This window comes from Chrysochloris asiatica, unplaced genomic scaffold, assembly GCF_000296735.1.
Source record: "Chrysochloris asiatica unplaced genomic scaffold, ChrAsi1.0 scaffold00029, whole genome shotgun sequence".
Lineage (NCBI taxonomy): Eukaryota > Metazoa > Chordata > Mammalia > Afrosoricida > Chrysochloridae > Chrysochloris > Chrysochloris asiatica.
Genome location: NW_006408547.1, coordinates 3,225,733 through 3,246,083, shown reverse-complemented (window position 1 = coordinate 3,246,083; position 20,351 = coordinate 3,225,733). Strand labels below are relative to the sequence as shown.

General features: G+C 39.7%; 1 protein-coding gene across 2 annotated transcripts in view; it reads right to left on the bottom strand.

Moving 5' to 3' along the window:
- ITGBL1 (integrin, beta-like 1 (with EGF-like repeat domains)) overlaps window positions 1–20,351 on the bottom strand; it is a 502,759-nt gene that overhangs the window by 51,722 nt on the left and 430,686 nt on the right. For both annotated transcript variants that reach the window (XM_006846667.1, XM_006846668.1), the window contains one exon: window positions 2,598–2,714. In XM_006846667.1, the coding sequence (XP_006846730.1) occupies window positions 2,598–2,714 (117 nt within the window). The remainder of the gene's footprint in view (window positions 1–2,597; window positions 2,715–20,351) is intronic.

The following is a 20,351-nucleotide window of genomic DNA, read 5'->3' as shown; positions in this document are numbered from 1 at the left end:
TGTCACATAATTCACAATAAACCATTTAAAAAAAAAAAAAAAAGGAGGATGGCCCCTGAAGACATGGATTGACACCAGGGCAGTAGCGTTGGCCTCAAGTGTAACAACAATTGTGAGGATGGCACAGGACCAGGCAGTGTTTCATTCTATTGTACATGGGGCACCTATGAGTCTGAAATCACTCAAAGGCACCTACCTAAAGCAACAACTTGACTCCTATTCCCCTTTAAGTAAAGAGCCCCAACTCATTAACATAGTTTACAAAGTGTGCCACATCTTTTGGCTTTCTAATCTCCAATCATAAAGAGTTCCTCTCCAGTCTTCAGTGTTCTCTAAATGTGTCACACTCTCCATTTCATCCTAAATCTTGGCACACACTGTCCCTCTGACTGATGAGCTCCAGTCCCTACTCTCTTTACCTAGCTATATTCTGCGCCTCCGCCTCCTGTTATCACCCAATAAAGATCTTTAATATAATTAGGCAAGCACTTGGCTGCTCATTAAAAGGCTGGAAATTTCAATCCACCCAGTGCCTTGCTGGAGAGAGACTTGATGATCTACTTCTTTAAAGATGGTTGTTGGTGTTGTGTGCTGACTCATAGCTACCCTGTATAGGGTTTCCAAGAGCAGCTGGTAGGTTTGAACTGCTGAACTTCCAGTTGCATGTCCAGTACTTGTCTTATAGCATCACGCCAGGGCTCCTATAAAGGTTTTGTTGTTATTTTCACTAAGTGCCATGGAGTGAACTAACTCATTGTGGCCCCGTATAGGGTTTCTGAGGAATGACTGGTGGGAATCAACCTTGTGGTTACCAATGTAGTGCTTATCTTAACAGTGCCACACCAAGAAAGTCCTTTGCAGTTCTACTCGGTCATTCATGTTTCATATCAGTCAAAATTGACTGGACAGCACTCACAGCAATACGAACAACAGGGTGGTTGTGATTCTGAAGTTAGTTCATGTAGAGTGCATGTTCATGCATCATAGGTATTAAGTGTCACTGTTATCCAGATAGGACTTCTGGTGTGGCACCATAGGATCAGCATTGGAATGTGACTCACAAGGGCAGCAGTTCAAACCTGCCAGCTGCTCCTTGGAAACACCATACTGAGTCGCTATGAGTCAGAATCTACTTGATGACACTTAAGAATAACAACACAGACCCAGAGACACATATTCAAGGAAAACAGAGACCACATGAAGATCTCTAAGGAACCAAGGAGTGCTGAAGGCTACCAAGGAGACAGGAATTGACATAATCAAGTCCTAGGTTTGTACTCTTCACCTTCAGAATTGAGAGAAATTATTTTTTTGTTCTTTAAAGCCACCACTTGTAGTATTTATGTTATAGTAGCACCAAATAATTAACACAATCTACTTAGATAGTTCAGATAATTTATACCAGGGAAAGGAGCATTTAAAACTAAAAATAATACTGACATAATATGAACAGATTTTAATACCATGCAGGGGACAATGGTGGAACAGGCGCAGTTTTGAACCAGTTTATTCTGGTTCTACCTCCTTGTGATAATTTGTGTTTTCATCCCAGAAATACGAGTCAGAAACAACATTTTCACCAGTTCCCAAAATGAATCTAACAGATCTCCAAATGATTCTTATATATACATAACTCACCTGAGACCAATATTAGTGGAATCTGCTTGTCGGCACTTAACACCAACCGACAAAAAAACCCAACCTATTACTGTCTGGTGGATTCCAACTCACAGGGCTCCTAATGGATAGAGGAGAACTACCCTACCGGGCATCCAAGGCTGTGATCTTTATAGAAGCACACTGCCACATCTTTCTGCCAAGAACCAGTCGGTGGGTTTGAACTGACAACTTTTCAGTTAACAGCCAAGCCCATAAACTTTGCACCACAATTGATCTAACAACAACCACCCAAACTGAAAATCCAAATTCACTGCTATCCAGTCAGTTCTGACTCATTGTTGTTAGGTGCCTTCTAGTTGGTACCTACTCATAGCGACCGTATGTACAATAGAATGGAACACTGCCTGAACCTGGGCCATCCTCACAATTGTTTGCACGCTTGAGCCCACTGATGTTGCTACTTTGCAATCCATCTCTCTGGGGGTCTTCTTCTTTTTCTCTGACCCTCCACCTTTTCAAACATGATATTCTTCTCCAGTGACTAGTCCTTCCTGACAATATGGCTGAAGTATGAGAGACGAAGTTTGGCCATCCTGGCCTCCAAGGAGCACTCTGATTCACAGCTACCCTATATAGGATTTCTGAGACTGTTAATCATTACAGGAGCAGACAGCCTCATCTGTCTCTTGCAGAGCAGCTGGTGGATTTGAGCTACTGATCCTTCAGTTAATAACCCAGTGCCTAACCAACAGCACCACCAGAGTCCCTTACAACAACAATATGCTCTTAAGAGTTCAAGAAAATAAAGGTCATTATAACCTAAATTCTATATATTTTTTAGATCGAATTCCAAATTAGTTTTTGTTTATCTTCTTTGAAACAGTAAATTTAAAAAGAAGATGCAACACAAACAAAAAAATAAAAGGAGGTGGAACAAGGGCTTGCAAGTGACATAAAGTTGTGTAAATAGTCAGTACCTCCACAGACCACGCCGCCAAGATCCTCACAGCGCCGGTCATCACATTCGCAGGTCTTGCCGTACACCCTCCGATCTCCTGGAGGATAGCAAGTACATTTACCACATTCACATTTACCTGCAAAACAGAAAGAGAGAACACACTCAGTATGCGATTAGCAGAGTCAGTAAAACTTCCAAGGGACACAAGCACACACTTAAATCAAAGTCTTCCAGACCAAATCTAGTTGGTGCCTGAAAATAGGTCAGCAGGTAGCTTTTCCTATCCCCTTAGGATTCACTGAAGGTCAAGCATAAATGTCCAGGAGGTCAGGACTTGAAATGAGCATTGCTGGTTCAGAAGAGCTTTATGTTTGCTACTTTCTATATTTAGTTTTCAACCACTCTTCTGTCAGTTTGTCTTACTGTGGTGGTTTGCATGTTGCTGTGATGCTGGAAGCTATGGAGTTCTGGTGTGACACTGTGGAATAAGCACTGGTGATTCAAATCAACCAACTGCTCCTTGGAAACTCTATACATGCAAGCATTTCTATGAGTCAGAACTGACTTGACACTTAATACCTGCAACATGCCACTGGTATTTTAAATATCAGCAGGTTCACTATGGTGGACAGGTTTCAGCTGAGCTTCCAGACTAAGACGGACTAGGAAGAAGGAGAGGCAGCCTACTTCTGAATGTTGAACCACTGAAGACCTTATGAAGAGCAATAGAACATTGCCATGTATAGTGATAGAAGATGGAAACATTATGAATAGAGACAGTATAGTCCTGATGTGGTGCTGTATGATAAGCACTGGACAACAAGTCAGTTTGCATCACAAGGTCAGCAGTTCAAACTCACCAGTCGCTTACCGGAAACCTTATACAAGGTGTCTATGAGATAAATGACTTGATGGCACTTAACCACTGGTAGCATAGTGGTTACAAATTGGGCTGCGAATCTTAAGGTCAGCAGTTCAAAAACACCAGCTACTCCATTGGAGAAAGATGAGGCTTTCTGCTCCTGTAAAGATTTACAGCCTTGGAAGCCCTGTTCAGGGTCGCTATGGGTCGGAACCGACACAATGACACTTAACAACAACAACCACCACAAAAAGCATAGTGCCAGAAGATGAGCCCCTCAAGTTGAAAGGCACTCAAAATTCAACTGGGGAAGAGTTGTCACTTCAAAAACGAGTTGACTGTGATGAAATAAATGGAATAAAACTTCTAGGACCTTCATTTGCTGATGGGGCACAAATCAAAATGAGGACAAACAGCTGCAAACACCCATTAACAATTGGAACATAGAATGTACAAAGCATGAAGCTAGGGAAATTGAAAGTTGTCAAAAATGAAATAGGATGCATAAAAATTGATATCCTAGGCATTAGTTAGTTCAAATAAACTAGCACTGGCCATTTCAAATCTGACAATCATATGGCTCACTATGTTGAGAATGACAAATTTAAAAGGAATGGCACAGCCTTCATTACCAAAAGGAACATTTCAAGATCTATCTTGAAGTACAACACTGTCTGTGATAGAAAAGCATCCACATGCCTACAGTGAAGACCAGTTAATACCACTATGATTCCAATTCATGCACTCATCTCTAAAGTCAATGTTATAAAATCTAAGAATTCTACCATCTTCAGTTTGAAATTGATCAACCATACAATCAAGATGTATTGGCAATTAGAAGACATTAGAATGTGATGATTGGAAACAAAGTAGAAGGGCCAATAGCTGGAAAATATGGCCTTGGTGACAGATATGAGTGCTGGAGATTATGTGATACAAGTTTGCAAGACCAATTACTTTTTCATTGCAAATATCTTTTTAAAATAACATAAAAGGTGATTTAACACATGGACCTCACCAGATGGAATACACGGGAATTAAACTGACTAGATATGTGGGAAGAGATGCTAGAAAAACTCAGTATCATCTCACAAAACAAAGCCAGGAACAGACCATCTACTGCTCATATTCAAGTTCACGCTGAAGCTGAGGAATATGAAAACCAGTTCATGAGAGCCAAAATGTGATCTTGAATATGTCATACCTGAATTTAGAGACAATCTCAAGAAGAGATTTGATGCATTTAGACACTAACCCCTAAAGACCACAGGAGCTGTGGGATGACAAGAAGAACATCAGGAAGGAAGAAAGCAAAATAATATTAATAAAACAGGAAATAAAGAAAAGACCAAAATGGATGTCAGAAGGCTCTTTGAAACTTGATCTCCAGTGTGGAGATGCTAAAGCAGATGGAAGAATGAGGAAGTAAGAAAGCTGAACAGAAAAATTCAAAGGGCAGCTCAAAAGTATAATATTATAATGACATGTAATACTGTATAAAGACCTGGAGCTGGAAAACCAAAAGGGTACAACACAGTCTTTCTCAATTTGAAAAAAAACAGAGGGAAAAAATGAACACTCAACTTGCAATATTGAAGAATTCCATGGCAAAATACTAAATGATGCAGAAAGTAACAAGAGGAAATGGAAGGTATACACAGAGTCACTGTACCAAAAATAAATGGTCGCTGTTGAGTCATTGCAAGAGGGAGTATATCATCAGGAACTTGTGGTAATGAAGACTGAAGTCTAAGATGTCCTGAAGACATTGGGGGAAAAACAAGGTTCCAGGAATTGGTGGAATGCAAATTGTAATCTTTCAATAAACTGTGGTAGCACTGGACGTGCTTACTTATCTCTGCCAAGAAATCTGGAAGACAGATACCTGGCCAACTGACTGAAAAAAGATCCATATTTTTGCCCATTCAAAGAGAGATGGAATGTGGGAAGCATCAAACAGTATTATTAATATCACCTGCAAGTAAAATGTTGCTGAAGAGAACTCAAAAATGGTTGCAACAGTACATCGGCAGTGCTGATGTCAGATGGATCTTGGCTAAAATCAAAGAAAACCAGAAAGATGTTTACCTGTGCTTTCTTGACGATGCAAGGACGTTTACTTGCGTTTTACTAAGACACTTTCTAATGTGTGGATCATTATAAGCCATGTATGACATTGATAAGAATGGGTATTCCAGAACCCTTGTTTGTCCTCATGAGGAACCAGTACATGGAGAGGCAGGCATTCGAACAAAACAAGGGAACACTATGTACTTTTAAGTCAGAAAAGGTGTGTGCTAGGACTGTATTCTTTCTCTATTCTTTTTCAATCTGTATGCTGACCAAATAATTTTGAAAAGCTGTATTATATGAAGAAACGTGGCATCAGAATTTAAGGGAGACTTATTAACAAACGGATATGCAGATGATACAATCCTGCTTGCTGAAAGAGAAGATGACTTAAAATATTTACTAATGAAGAATAACATTGTTGTTCTAGGGTTATGTTTATTACACTATTTACTTCTATCCGCTTTACGCCTTACATACCTCCTTTTGTTCTCACCTGTCTTCATCATTCGTATACAACCTCCCTCTTGTATACTGCCCTCCCTGTCACCCAAGTTAACATGTCAGTGAATTACTCTCCCTTCCATATCATCCCTGGTAACTATCAAAGAATGGTTCTTGTAGCATGAAATAAAATTTTTTCTTGAGTTTTTACAATAATTGTCTTATACAATATTTGTCCTTTTATGATTTACTAATTTCACTTGTGCAGGTTCATCCATGTTATGAGGTGTTTCACAGATTTATCATTATTTTTCACCATTACATAGTATTCCATTGTATGTACCAAAGTGTATTTATCTATTCTTCCATTGATGGGCATTTAGGTTGTCTCCATCTTTGTGCTATTGTGAATAATGCTGTGATGAACATGGGTGTGTATATATATTTACTTGGATCATGGCTATTATTTCTTGTGGAAATATACCAAGTAGAGGGATTGCTGGGTTTTTTGGTATTTCTGTTTCCAACTTTTTGATGAAGTGTCATATCATTTTCCATAGAGGTTGCACCATTTTACAGTCATACCAGCAATTTGGGAGAGTCCCAGTCTCTCCACACCCTCATCAACATTTGTTGTTTTCTGTTTTTTGAACTTTGCTACTAAGGTTGGGTGAGATGATACCTCATTTCTGTTTTGATTTGCATCTTGCTGTAGTGCTGTAAGATAAGCCTTGGACTGATAACCACAAAGTTGGTAGTTCAAACCCACCAGCCACTCCTCAGAATCTCTATAAATGGTTTCTATGAATCAGAACCAATTCAATAACACTTAATAACAACAAAAAATGTCTAAGGATTGTCAGCATTTTTTATATGTTTGTTGGCTGCCTGAATGTCTTTGGTGAAGTGACCGTTCATGTCCTCTGCCCATTTTTTAATTCAGTTTGTCTTTTCTTGTAGAGGTATTGTTGTTATGTGCCATTTAGTTGGTTCTGACTCATATCGATGCCACACACAGCAGAGCAAACTGCTGCCCAGTCCTGAGCCACTTTCACAATTGTTGTTACTCTTCAGGCCATTGCTGCCACCATCTCTTTAGGGGTCTTCCTCTTTTTTGCTGACATTCTACTTACCAGATGTAGCAACCTTCTCCAGAGACTGGTCCCTTCTGGGAATGAATGTGTCTGAAGTATGAGAGACAAAGTTTCCTCATCGTGGCTGTATGTCTTTCAACACACAGATTTCTTTGTATTGGAATAGGTGCTACAACTTTCTATAAATTTTAGAGATTACACCCTTGTCTGGTATGTCATTGCAAAAACTTTTTCCAGTCTTTGACCTCTCTTTTTACTCTTTGGCAAAACCTTTTGATGCACTTAAGTGTCTAATTTTTATGAGATCCTGGTCATCTATTTAAAAATATTTTTTTATATTTTTATTTCAACTCTATCCCCAGATGAGAAAAATGTTTGCAGATACAGTTTGAAGTTATATATACTGGTGATTATCTTAATTTAGTTTTGTAGGTCATGTTGTTGTTAAGTGCTGTCAAGATAGTTGCAACTCACAGTGACCCTGTATAGGGTTTCTGGGGAGTAGCTGGTGAATTTGAACCACCAACCTTAAGGTTAGCAGTCCAGTGCTATGCTGGAGTGACACATCAGGATTAATTTTACCATGGTACATGTTAGAAACATGATCTGTCTTTTTTGTTTGTTTTTTTACTTAAAATGTAAAATGAAACATTTTTGGAGGGGGATGAGTTTGGTTCGTAGTTTTGGAATCTTGTAACTATTGTCATTAAAATGACTTATGTCTTGGTCTGTAAACAAGGTGTCAAACATTACGATACTATAATTCCTTGCATTCTATCATTTTGTTTTTGTAATACCATACATTAACTAGGAGTATTGCTATTTATCTAAGACTTATTGAGACCACATAACTTTTCATGGAGACCTAACTATAAGATAGAGACTCAAAGTCATTTCGTACTTATTTGCCTTTAAGTTAGTGGACCTAAGCATTAAGCTCTGCCCACGATGCCCACAGCCATCAAGTTGGTTTGACTCACAGTCATCTTAAAGGACAGAAGAGATCTGCCTCATACGAGTTCCAATCTTTCTTCCATGGAGTGACTAGTGGGTTTGGACTGCCAACCTTGTAGTTAGCAGCCCAACACCAAATGTAGCATCCGGATGCTCTATGTGTAAGTAAACTCCTTTTGCCAAGGAAGTGGTCCTGGTTTGCCATACATTCAGCTGGATGACAGGGTTCCCAGACATCTGTTCCTCCCTGTCATTAGCCCAAGCATCCTAATTACACAACCCACTGAAATGATGATAACTGCTTCAGGTCTGACCCTGCAATGTTAGTCATTCCATGCTGCACTTGTGTCTACTCAAATAAATTTGAAGTTGGTAGATGATTGAGGCAAGAAAAATTAGTATTTGGAATCATATAATTTGAGAGCTGTAATTAAAGATAATCTAATGCAGTGATTCATAATCTTTGCTAGAAGAACTGCTGGTGTCATGGCCCCTTTGAGAACGTGGTTAAAAACTATAGCAATTGGCACTGTTACTTGACTGCCCTTTGACTAAGCTTCCTTCCTTCTTGGAGGTAGTCCCAAATACAGCAGGAGGCACTATCTCCCGTAGTGATATTTCCTCTTCTTACATCTTGTTGATCAAAACCAGGACAGACCATATACTCTTAGTCTGGCTTTTGATTCTTGAAGGTGGAAAGCTAAGGCTCAGGGTTTGTGGCAGAGTGAGAAGGGCAACAGTATAAAGTGAGCATTCAAAAGTGGTGGAGCTTAGCATGCAAGGGCTGCTGGGCCCAAGTGGTGGTGGCAGTGGCTGGTTCTTGGCAGCACCTTGTTTCACTGGGTTCCTTAAGGAATTGGAGAGTCCAAACTTACATTCTGAGCCTAACATCCTCCGAATACCCATTTCTGCCCCAGGTAATGAAACTGGAGTCTGCTGTTTGCCATCAAGAAACCAAAACAACCACTAGGGTTTCTGAGGCTTTAAATTTTTGTGGGAGCCACACCAGATGTCGGGCTTGAATAGCAGACCTTGTGGTTCACAGTCCGGTGCTTATTGCATAGAGCCACCATTCTCCCTTGACTTGGGCGTTGCTGTTGTTGTCAGGTGTCATTGAATCACTTCTGACTTGTAGCCACCTTGTGCACAACAGAATGAAACACCGTCAGATCCTGCACCAATGTCACAATCATTGTTAAGCTTGAGCCCACTACTACTGCCATTGTGCCAATCCATCCTAATGGGGAGCACTCTCTGTTTCACTGACGATCCTCTTTACCAAACATGATCTCCTTAGATAGCCAAGTGATCTCCTTAGATAGCCAAGTGATCTCCTTAGATAACCAAGTGCTATTATTCTGTCCTAGAAACATTTTGTTTTTAAATAGAAGATAATTCATCTTAAACTATCAAATTATAAAGATCCATTTTGCAATTTTTTTTTTTTTTTTTGGCCATGTATCTACTGAAGATTTTTTAACGGCATACTAAAAATTCAAGAAAGTGACGCTAATATAGTTTACAGGATTTAGAGAATTCTGATGAAATTATAAAAATCATATATATTAATATGAGAGGCAAAGAAGATAAATTACTTTATTCAACCCATAATTTAAATTGCATTATTTTACTGTTTCAGATCATAATTTTAGTACAGTCACTCCCAAGACATAAATCTGCCAGATAAATATCCAATTATCATTCAAGGTACTAAGCAAATTTCTCCCAAGCTGTGACATTCGCACCTTCATGCTCACTGACCCTTACAATGCAGCAGAATTGGCCACACCTCCTATGTGTCCACATAATGTTTGAATCGATTATGTAGCACAGGGCATTAATAAATTATGACATTTGTATATAATTGTTTGGTGCCGTCAAGTCGATTCCCACACAATGTGACAGCAGAACTGCCCCATAGGATATTCTTGGAAGCCATCTTTATAGAACAGATCTCCAGGGCTTTATCCCTGGAGCCTCTGAGCAGGTTCAGACATCAGCATTTTGATTAGCAACTGAATGCATAACCATTGTATCACAGGCCTCCTTGGCATTTATACGACTCATATCTACCCTGTAGGGTAATGCAGAAGAGCCCCCTAAGATTTCTGAGACTATAAAACTTTGAGGAAGCAGACTGCCTCATCTTTCTCCCTCAGAGAAGCTAGTGGGTTCCAACTATTGACCTTTTGGTTAGAAAATCAATGCTTAACTACTGTGCCACCAGGGCTTCTTATAGATATGGTAGTAGATATGTGCCACCAAGTCGGTTCCAACTCACAGAGATTTCTTGAGGGTTTCCAAGGCTGTAAATCTTTAAGGAGTCTTGTGTGGCACTATAATATAAGCGCTGAACTGCAAGGTCAGTGTGAACCGCAAGTCGGCAGTTCAAACTTACCAGTGACTCCTTGGAAACACTATATAGGGTCACTATGATCGGAACCAACATGACAGCACTTAGCATATACATAACATAACAAAAATCTTTATGGGAGCAGAACAACCTAACCTTTCTCCTGTGGAGCACTTGGTAAATTTGAACTACCGACCTTGTGGTTATCAAGCCAGATCCTAGTTCACTACCAAGGCTCCTTACAGAATATACTGTTGTTAACTGCCATCGAGCCAAGTGTGACTCATAACGGCCCTGTAAGGACTTCATTCTTGTTGTATCAACTATCAACACTCATGAAAGCAGCAGTCAAGAAATCAAATGATGTATTGCATTAGGCAAACCTGCTGCACAAGACCTTTTTAAAGTGTTGAAGAGCAAAGATGTCAGCTTGAGGACTAAGTGTGCCTGACCCAAGCCATGGTATTTTCAGTAACCTCATATGCATATGAAAGCTGGACAGCGAATAAGGAAGACCATAGAAGAATTGATGCTTTTGAGTTATCGTGTTGGAAGAGAATATTGAAAGTGCCATGGGCAGCCAAAAGAACCAACAGATCTGTTTTGGAAGAAGTACAGCCAGAGTGCTCCTTGGAGGCCAAGATGGCCAAACTTCATCTCTCATACTTCAGACATATTGTCAGGAGGGACCAGTCTCTGGAAAAGGACATCATGTTTGGTAGGGTGGAGGGTCAGAGAAAAAGAGGAAGACCCCCAATGAGATGGATTGGCCAAATGGCAGCATCGATGGACTCAAGCGTGACATTAGTGAAGTTGGCCCAGGATAGGGCAGTGTTTCGTTCTGCTGTACATAAGGTTGCTACGAGTCTGTACTGACTCAATGGCACCTAACAACAACATAGCTCCAAGGAGCAGCTGGTGTCCTTGAACTGCCTACTTTGCTGTTCAAACCTACCTTGCAAGTTCAAACCTAGCGCCACGCCAGGACTCCACAGAGTACATGTTGTTGTTAAGTGCTGTCAAGTCAGTTCTGATTCATAGAGACCCTGTATAGGGTTTCTGAGGAGCAGTTGGTGAGCCTGAACCACCAAACTTATAGTTCAAACCTGCCTTGCAGTCCAGCGCGTTAACCTGCAGTACCACACCTGGACTCTAATAGACAGTTTAAATTTAAATAAGGCATATTCTCATTCTGACCATAAGCCCAATCATATCTCAAACTTTCAAAAGCATTAATTAAGAAAGTATAACATGATTTCAGAATTTTCTATAGATATTTTTGAACAGCATTGCATCTAAAAAAGGAGCTCTGTCAATGTAATGGTTAAGAGTTGGGCTGTGAACCCCAAGGTCACCAGCTCAAAACTAGGGGCTGCTTTGCAGGAGAAAGATGAGTCTTACAGCCTCAGAAACCCTATACAGGGTCACTGTGAGTTGGCTTTCACTCCATAGCATATAACCAACCAATCAACGTATAAGAACAATCATTCTGGCACGAGAGCTCTGCTCTGGGTTTATCAACTAATTTGCATATTTGTCTGTACCCATTCCAGAGACATCTCTTATAAATCAGAGCTCACCTACACGTGACACCCTTAGCCTATGAAGAAATGACTGCCTTCAAGACTTTTTTCAGCACAATATTTGAAAAATATTCATATTGTATGACATGTTTTTTCTTCTAAATGAATGGCATTTGGAAGAAATTAAACATGAACAGCAATTAAATAAAGGAAGACAAGCAGGAGGAGTTGCTGAATAGACATTAGATATTCCTATTGTTATTGATAGAATTTTAATAAAACACATGTTGAGCGACTTGGATTTCAACTACTCAAAAACATTTCTTTCCTTCCTTATTCCATTTTTCCTATAAAAAGTGCATTTTCTGTTGCAGAACGAGATTATTTAAGACAAGCCCTGCTAACAGCAGGCACACTCTCAGTGACTTTATTTTCTTTCACTTTTTCAAATGCTAAAGAGCATACTTGCTGTACAAGCTCAGTAGTTGAGAGTAATTAGAGCCTCATATAAAACAGAAAAGAGATTAGCACTTTACTAACATCGTCCTCCTTTGCCTAAAATAATAGGTTTACCATAGCAACCTGATTGCACTAGAAAAAGCTCCTACCAAATTCATCCGAAATTCCCTTGAAGTTTTTGTGAGAAGGAATTAAACACTTGAGAACTATAAGGTGCTCCACCATTTCATCTAAGTACAAACAGATTATGTGTGTGTGTGTGTGTGTGTGTGTGTGCAGTGTGAAGACAAAGTCATCTCCCTTCAGACATGTGAAAGGGAAGAGGTACCTTTCCCATTCTGTTTCAAAATCTGTGGTGAAATTTCTTATGATTCAAGCCATGTTGACATTATAGATCAGTTGTTGACTAAGGAAGAGTTGTCCTTGATATTTAAAAATCAGGAAAAAAAATATAAGTATAAATTATAATCTCTCTGCATGTTCTTTCTTAGTACACAAGTTTTAAAGGAAAGTGAAGCAAGCAAATGTTACAATATTGGACTACCAGAGGCAGGTAGACGTTTTAGCAAAGCCTGTATAGTATTTCTGAGTCTCTCTCTGTATCTATTTATTAATTTTTTTTCATTGAAAATCCCACTTTTTCATGAGATTTGTCCAGTTGGATGGGCAGATTCTAAATATGGAAACTCCTGAAAAGACACCATCTTCATTTTGTCTGACATTCTGTCAGTCAGGCCACTCCTTCTTACTGGCAATGATGGTCTTCCTTCTGAAAGGGTTTTGACTTAAGTAGCCATTTAAGAAACCTTTCCAAGTGCTCTGAGAAGAATTGGATAGTAACAGACTTCAGGTATCAGAGCACAAACGCTTAATTGCATTGGTATCTACTATCTAAGAAGAAGGAAAGCTAATGGAATCTAGCAATTAATGAGAATCAACTTTCAGGCTACAACTGAAAAAAAAAACAAAACAAAAAAAATCCAGAACAAAACAAAAAGTATACTATGTTCTTCAAATATATGTTAAAAAACAACACAGGAAAAAAATATTTTTAAATGCCTGAAATAAATAATATTTCTATCTTTGCTCCAATCTTGAATAATGAAAGGAAAATATGAAGTGAGCAATTAACTGGGAAATTAAGAAGGAAAACAAAAAGGACACGTAAACAAATTTCCTAAAACCAACCACCAATTTCATAAAAAATACACAGGAACTATCAGTGTTTGAGATGTGTTTTGTTTTAAAATTTAATATGATGGGGGAAATATCCCAACTCAGTTCATGTAGAGCCATTTTTATGGGAGCAGAAATCCTCATGTTCTCCCATCAAGTGGCTAGTGGGTTTCAACTGCTGACCTTGTGCTTGGCAGTACAGTGCTTATCCTATATGTTACCAGGGGTGTCTAAAATTGAAAATGGAAAATGGGGTCTCGATGAATCATTCTTCTCTAATGATCTTATAAGGTTTGGGACAAAACATCAAAAACATTTAGCCCTCGCAACTGAATGATCTTAATATTTTGGAGTCCTGCTGTGGCACGGCAGGTAAACACACTAGACTGTAAAGTCAGTTTGAACTGCAAAGTCAACGGTTCAAACCTTATCAGCTACTCCTAGGAAACCCTACAGGGTCACTATGAGTCGGAACTGACTCAACTGTACACAACAACAACAACAACACGGTACTTTTTAAAAAGAACACTCACAATTGTTCAAAAGCTCCTGATTCTTAGCTGGCAGAGCCCACCTGTTTAGCAGTAGGCAATGCTTCAGAAAAAAAAAAGTTGCTTGGTTTTCTCCACATGTTGCTGTTGTTTTTGTGAGTTGACATTCAGCTCACTCTAGCTCATGGTGGTCTCATGCACAATGGGACGTAAGATTGCTCTGAAGTATGCCACCTTCACTATTTTTGGTGTGCTTGAGTCCAGTGTTGCAACTACTGTGCATTTTGAATGTCTTTCAAACTTGGGTCTTATTTCTCAGCAAGCATAGGGTAATATTCACTTCTGACATCAAGTATTTTCATTGGCTAATTTTCTAAGTGCACCTCAAGGTTAGTTTGAACCACAAGGTTCAAATTCACCATCCACTCTTTGGAAATCCTATAGAGGGTCACTATGGGTTGGAACCAACTCGATGGCACTTAACAACAACAAAAAAATCCTGGTCTACACTTGGTATTGACTTTTGTGATTCCATTTCAGGTCAGAAACAAGTATATGTAACTGAAATTCACCACATCAGACTATTTACCAGTGGAAGACAGTGTAGTGGTTGACATAATCATAAAAATTGTTGTAAGGAAAGCATTTCTTAAGGATGACTTTATTTGGGTAAAAAAGAAGTCGGGTGCAATCTGGCCCTAATCACTTTTAAATTTTAGCACTTGTGAAAATTAAGAAGTGTGTGTGAATATATTACTGCTTTAGTACATATTTTAGAAGGGCTGATTAAACTTCTTAAGACAAGCGTGGACTTTCTCTCCACAAAAGGAGGGATTAGCAAATATATTTTATAAATCAAACTATGAAGCCAATAGGAAAATACATATTTCCCATCACACACACACACACACAAGAAAAAAACAAAACCAGAATAAATACCATCCAGCAATATCTTCTACAGATAATTTTCTTAAAACTATTCTTTGCTTAGGCCTCTGCCAATATTGATTATCCCAAGTAATAAAACACAGGAAGGATGTTGTATATATACCTACTCCTCATCCTCACTATCTTATAATCTGACAATTCTCATTTATTACAATAGTAAAAAAAAATTTTCCATCAGACTATTTTTCACATTGACAGTTTACATCTGGCAGTAGCAGATACTATGTGCGAGGGTGAGTAGCATTGGTTAGGGTTAGGGTTAGGGTTATTGGTCAGCTTAGCTGGACCATGATTCTCAGGGTTTTGGCAGGTAAGCAACAATGCAATGTAGCAGTCACATAATGATGTAGTAATGTTGCATTTTGTGATCTGATATGTTCATCCTCCATTTATGCATGACTCCATGTTTTGTATAATGACCTGGTATTTATAACGTGACTGTGTGGATAAAGGAGGAGTATGCATACAAGTACATACATATGTGAAGATGTGTGTATGTGTACGTGATTTTGGATTGATAGAATATCATGGGAGCACTTACTCTCAATGTTTTAGGGAAAAATAGTTCTTTGTACTATTTTTGCATATTCCTCCTCAGTTTGAAATTAATTTCAAAGTAAAAATACTTTATATTTAGCATATACATAAGTAAAACTCTAAAAATAATTTTACCTGTGTGGCTAAATTGAGCTTTCACCATACTTATTCAATGTGTAGGCAGAAATTTAGTGAAACCATACTATATGAAGCAGAAAGTGGTATCAGACTCATTAAAAACTTGCAATATGAAGATGATACAAACTTGTTTGTTGGAAGCAAAGAGGACTTAAAATATTTATTGGTAAAGATCAAAGACTATAGCCTTCAGTATGGATTGCACTTCAATGTAAAGAGAGAAAAAAAAATACAAATTTTTTTTTTTTTTGGAACAATAAATAACATCATGATAAGTAGAGAAAGATTGTAATTGCCTAAGACTTCATTTTGTTTGGATCCACAATCAACACTGTTAGAAGCAGCAGTCAAGAAATCATACAGCATATTGCATTAGGATAAGTCTGTTGCACAAGACCTCTTTTAAAGTGCTCAAGAGCAAAGATATCTGTTTGAGGACTTAGGTGCACCTGACCTAAGCCATGGTATTTTCAATAACCTCATATGCATGTGAAAGCTGGACAGTGAATAAGAAAGACTGTAGAAGAATTGACGCTTTTGAGTTATGATGTTGGAGGAGAATATTGGAAAGTGCCAAGGACTGCCCAAAGAACCAAGAGATCTGTTTTGGAAGAAGTGCAGTCAGAGTGCTCCTTGGAGGCTAAGCTAGCCACACTTCATGTCTCATACTTTAGACATATTGACAGGAGGGACCAGTCGCTGGAAAAGGATATCATGTTTGGTAAAGTGGAGGGTCAGAGAAAAAGAGGAAGACCCCCAACATGATGGATTGGCCAAATGGCAGCATTGATGGACTCAGGCGTGGCAATAGTAATACGGTTGGCCCAGGATCAGGCAATGTTTCATTCTGCTGTGCATAAGGTTGCTATAGTCGGTACCGACTCAATTGCATCTAACAACACAACAACAGTATTGGTACAAGATTAGACAAGAAGGTCAGCAGGACAGAAGGGAAATGCCAAAAGTAGCCTAACACTTGTACTATTTGATGATTCATAACAGAGGTGCATTATTGTGCAGAGGGGAGAGGCAGATTTTTAATACATCCTAGATAGCTATGTTGTTGTTGTTAAGTGCCGTTGAGTCAATTATGACCCATAGCGACCCTATAATAGGGTTTCCAAGGAGCAACTGGTGAGCTTGAAATGCAAATTACATAAACAAACAAGCCATTTTGACCTCTACCATATAGGGTACACAAAAGAAAAAATAATGTTAACTAAGTCCTAGTGTGAGATAATACACTGGACTGAAAGGTTGGTTGGAACCACAAGGTTGCTAGTTCAAATTCACCAGCCGCTCCTTGAAAACTATACAGGGTCACTATGAGTTGGAACCGAGTCGAAGGCGCTTAGCAACAATAACAAGCAAGATTGATGAAATGAAACACAGCAACTAACTCTTGTTGTTTTAAGTTATTGCCTTTAGCAATTCTTCTCGTAGAGATCTCTCAAGTTACATATAAGTAAATTTGGTTTAGAATGTCTCAAAGTAATGATTGTGGGGCCTTTTTCACCATGGAAGTTCCTTATTTCATGCCAGTGTAAATAAACCACACTGAGACATGACTGATTGATAGAAGGATGCCATCTGGTGTAGTGCTTTATAAGCATATATTCATTGACTGGATAATGAATGCTAAGCTTGAAACTCTTTATCTTCCTGGAAATTCCCTCTGGATTCATTTTCAAAGGCAGGATTTGTAAAAAAACAATTCTGTCATTCTTCCCAATGCCCTTGTAGTTCACTAATAATGCTCTTGACAACACTATTTGGCAAAGTTCTGTTCCTGCACTACTAGCTTATTTCCCAGTGTTAATTTTTTGATGAAACGATTACACTCAGTCTGCCTGTGGGAGAAAGATGAGGCTTTCTGCTTCTGTAGAGATTTACAGCCTCAGAAACCCTATTCACGGTTGCTATGAGTCGGAACCAACTCAACGGCACATAACCACCACCACTACCAATATCTATCATCATCCAAGTGGGTTCATAGATGTTTCAGTGTAAACATACTACAGTACTAGTGATAGGGCAAATTATACTGTATATGCAATCATTTCCTTCCTGAGATAATTAATGAAAGACTGAAAGATAAATCTGCTCCCAATGCTGCCTTGCTTTGAGTAATATTTCATCTGCTTCTGACTGGCAAAGCTTGTATGCCAGTCAGGTGGAACATTCTGGCTAATTTATTTTAAGGAGACTTTGCAAGAAAGAAGACATTGACTTAAAGGAAATATAGAAACATTACCTCAACATAATCTGGATTAAAAATACAAGCTCTGTGGATTTATTATAAAGACATAAAAAAAAAAAAATGTGTGAGCCAAGCAAGATGTTCTCACATACTCAGGCCTTCAGATAAGCAGCAGAGACAGAGGACAGAAAGTAAATGGTAAAAGTGGGTGGGGTTGTTGGACTGAGTAGTTTGTACAAGTTGCTTTTGCTTCTCACAGATTCTTTTCCTGTGAGAAGGAAGGTATGTGACTAAGTGATTTTTAAAGTATCTCTAATGTTGTTGTTGTGAAGTGCCATTGAGTTGATTCCAACCCATAGCGACCCTGTATAGGGTTTCCGAGGAGCAACTGGTAAGCTTGAACTGCTGACCTTGAGGTTCAAATGGCTTTGCAGTCTGGCGCATTAACCCACAGCACCACACCAGGACTCTCTGAATTCAGTTGGTAGAAGGGCAGCAATTATAGCTTCCAGTCCTGTTTGCTAGTTAAATGGTCCAAATATGTCTGCTGATATGTAATTTGTTAACCCTAATAGCAGCTATTGTGGCATTACCTGGGACCTTCTTCTAAGACTGTTGTTGTTAAATTCCATGGAATCGATTTTGACTCATAGTGACCCTGTATAGGATTTCCAAGGAGCAGCTAATGGATGTGAACCACTGACCTTGTAGTTCAAACTGACCTTGTGGTCCAGTGCTTAGCCTACAGCACCACACCAGGTCTCCAAGACTGGTCACATACAGAAATCATTCCAACTTCTTAAATTTCTATCTGAACAATGGAATGATCCTCTTGTAGTAGTACTGTGGGAATCCTGGTGTGGCACTCTAGGATCAGCACTGGACTGCTAACTACAAGGTTGGTGGTTCAAACTCACCTGCTGCTCTTTGGAGCCCTAACACGGGGTTGCTATGAATCAGAACTGACTCAATGGCGCTTAGTAACAACAATAACCAGTGGTAGGTAGTGTGGACCCTGGTAGTATAGTGGATTATGAACTGGACTGCTAATTGCTAGGTTAATAGTTCAAATCTACCAGTTACTTTACAGGAAAACTATGAGACTTTTTGCTCCTGTAATTATTTACAGCCTTGGAAACCCTATCCAGGGTTGCTATGAGCCAGAACCAATTCTGTGGTACACAACCACAATCACCACTGGTATTGTGGAGTCCTGCTCTGCTTGTAAGATCAGCACTGGACTGCTAACCATAAAGTTAACTGTTCAAACCTACCAGCTGCTCTTGAAAACCTTATTCAGGGTCACTATGAGTTAGAACCAACTCAACGGCATTTAACAACAACAACAATGGTATTGTGGGTTAGGCTTTGGGCTGCTTGCTAACCACAAGGATGGTGATTCAAACCAACTAGTTATTGTGCAGGAGAAAGATTAGCCTCAAACTCTAGCAGAGTCTTGGAGTGGCGCTGTGGGTTAATGCTCCAGACTGCAAAGCCGTTTGCACTGCAAAGTCGGTGGTTCAAGCTCACCATCTACCTCTTGGAAACCCTATACAGGGTCGCTATGGGTCAGAACTGACTGGATTGCACATAACAACAACAATGGGTCACAATCAACTTAATGGCAGTTCTCACAAATAGAAAGCAAACTGTGGTTTCCTTTGAATCTTTCCCCACAACCCCTACCCACCCCCACACTTAGAGAACCTAAGAGTGAACTGGAAACAGTAAAAAACATTCACTGCCCTCTCTGGCCAAGGAGGCAAGCTAAAATGCTAATCAAGTTACTGAACGGGACCAATCTTCCCCACCTAAGAGATAAGGCTAGAATGCTAATCAGGTTACTGAATAGGACCAATCTTCCTGGGTTTCCCCCTGCCCTCCAACAGGTATGCAGCCTGGCCCTCTCCCTGACTCTGACCCCTTTATGGGCCTGTGATACCCTCCATTCTGGTCTCGGAATCTGGAGAAATTAGCTCTTCTAAATCAGCCAGCTTAAAAAATCTGAAACTCTGCTTTACCTCTCCGAGGACTCGGGTTCTTCAACCACAAATCTAAAACTGCTGTAACATTTGGTTCCCTGACCAGGAAACCAACAGCGCTGAGCCACTGGATCGGAGTCAGGGAGTGATGAGACAGCATGCCACCACCACATTTGATGGTCCGGTCCCTCCTCCTCCAAGTGGGGGCAAACAGCCCCCACACCCATCTTTTGTGACTGGACTCAAAAGGAGAGTTAGAACCAAAGAAACCACCAAGACTTCTGGAACAGGTATGCCCCGGGGCACAGGTTAAACCAGCAGGCCTGTCCCTACAGACAGAGGTGGAAGGCTGAGCCCCTTCCAAGGCCTCACCTAGAGGCCTCAGTTCCCCAAAAGGGTGTGTGGGGGGTGGTGGTGGGGAACTGCCATAAACTCTGTGTGACTGGTTGAATGCGAGTGTGCATCATGTGACCTAACCCCACCCCCACCCCCCCACCCCCTTGGTTCCACTGCTCTGGCTACAGAATCTGAGTGGGCCCTAG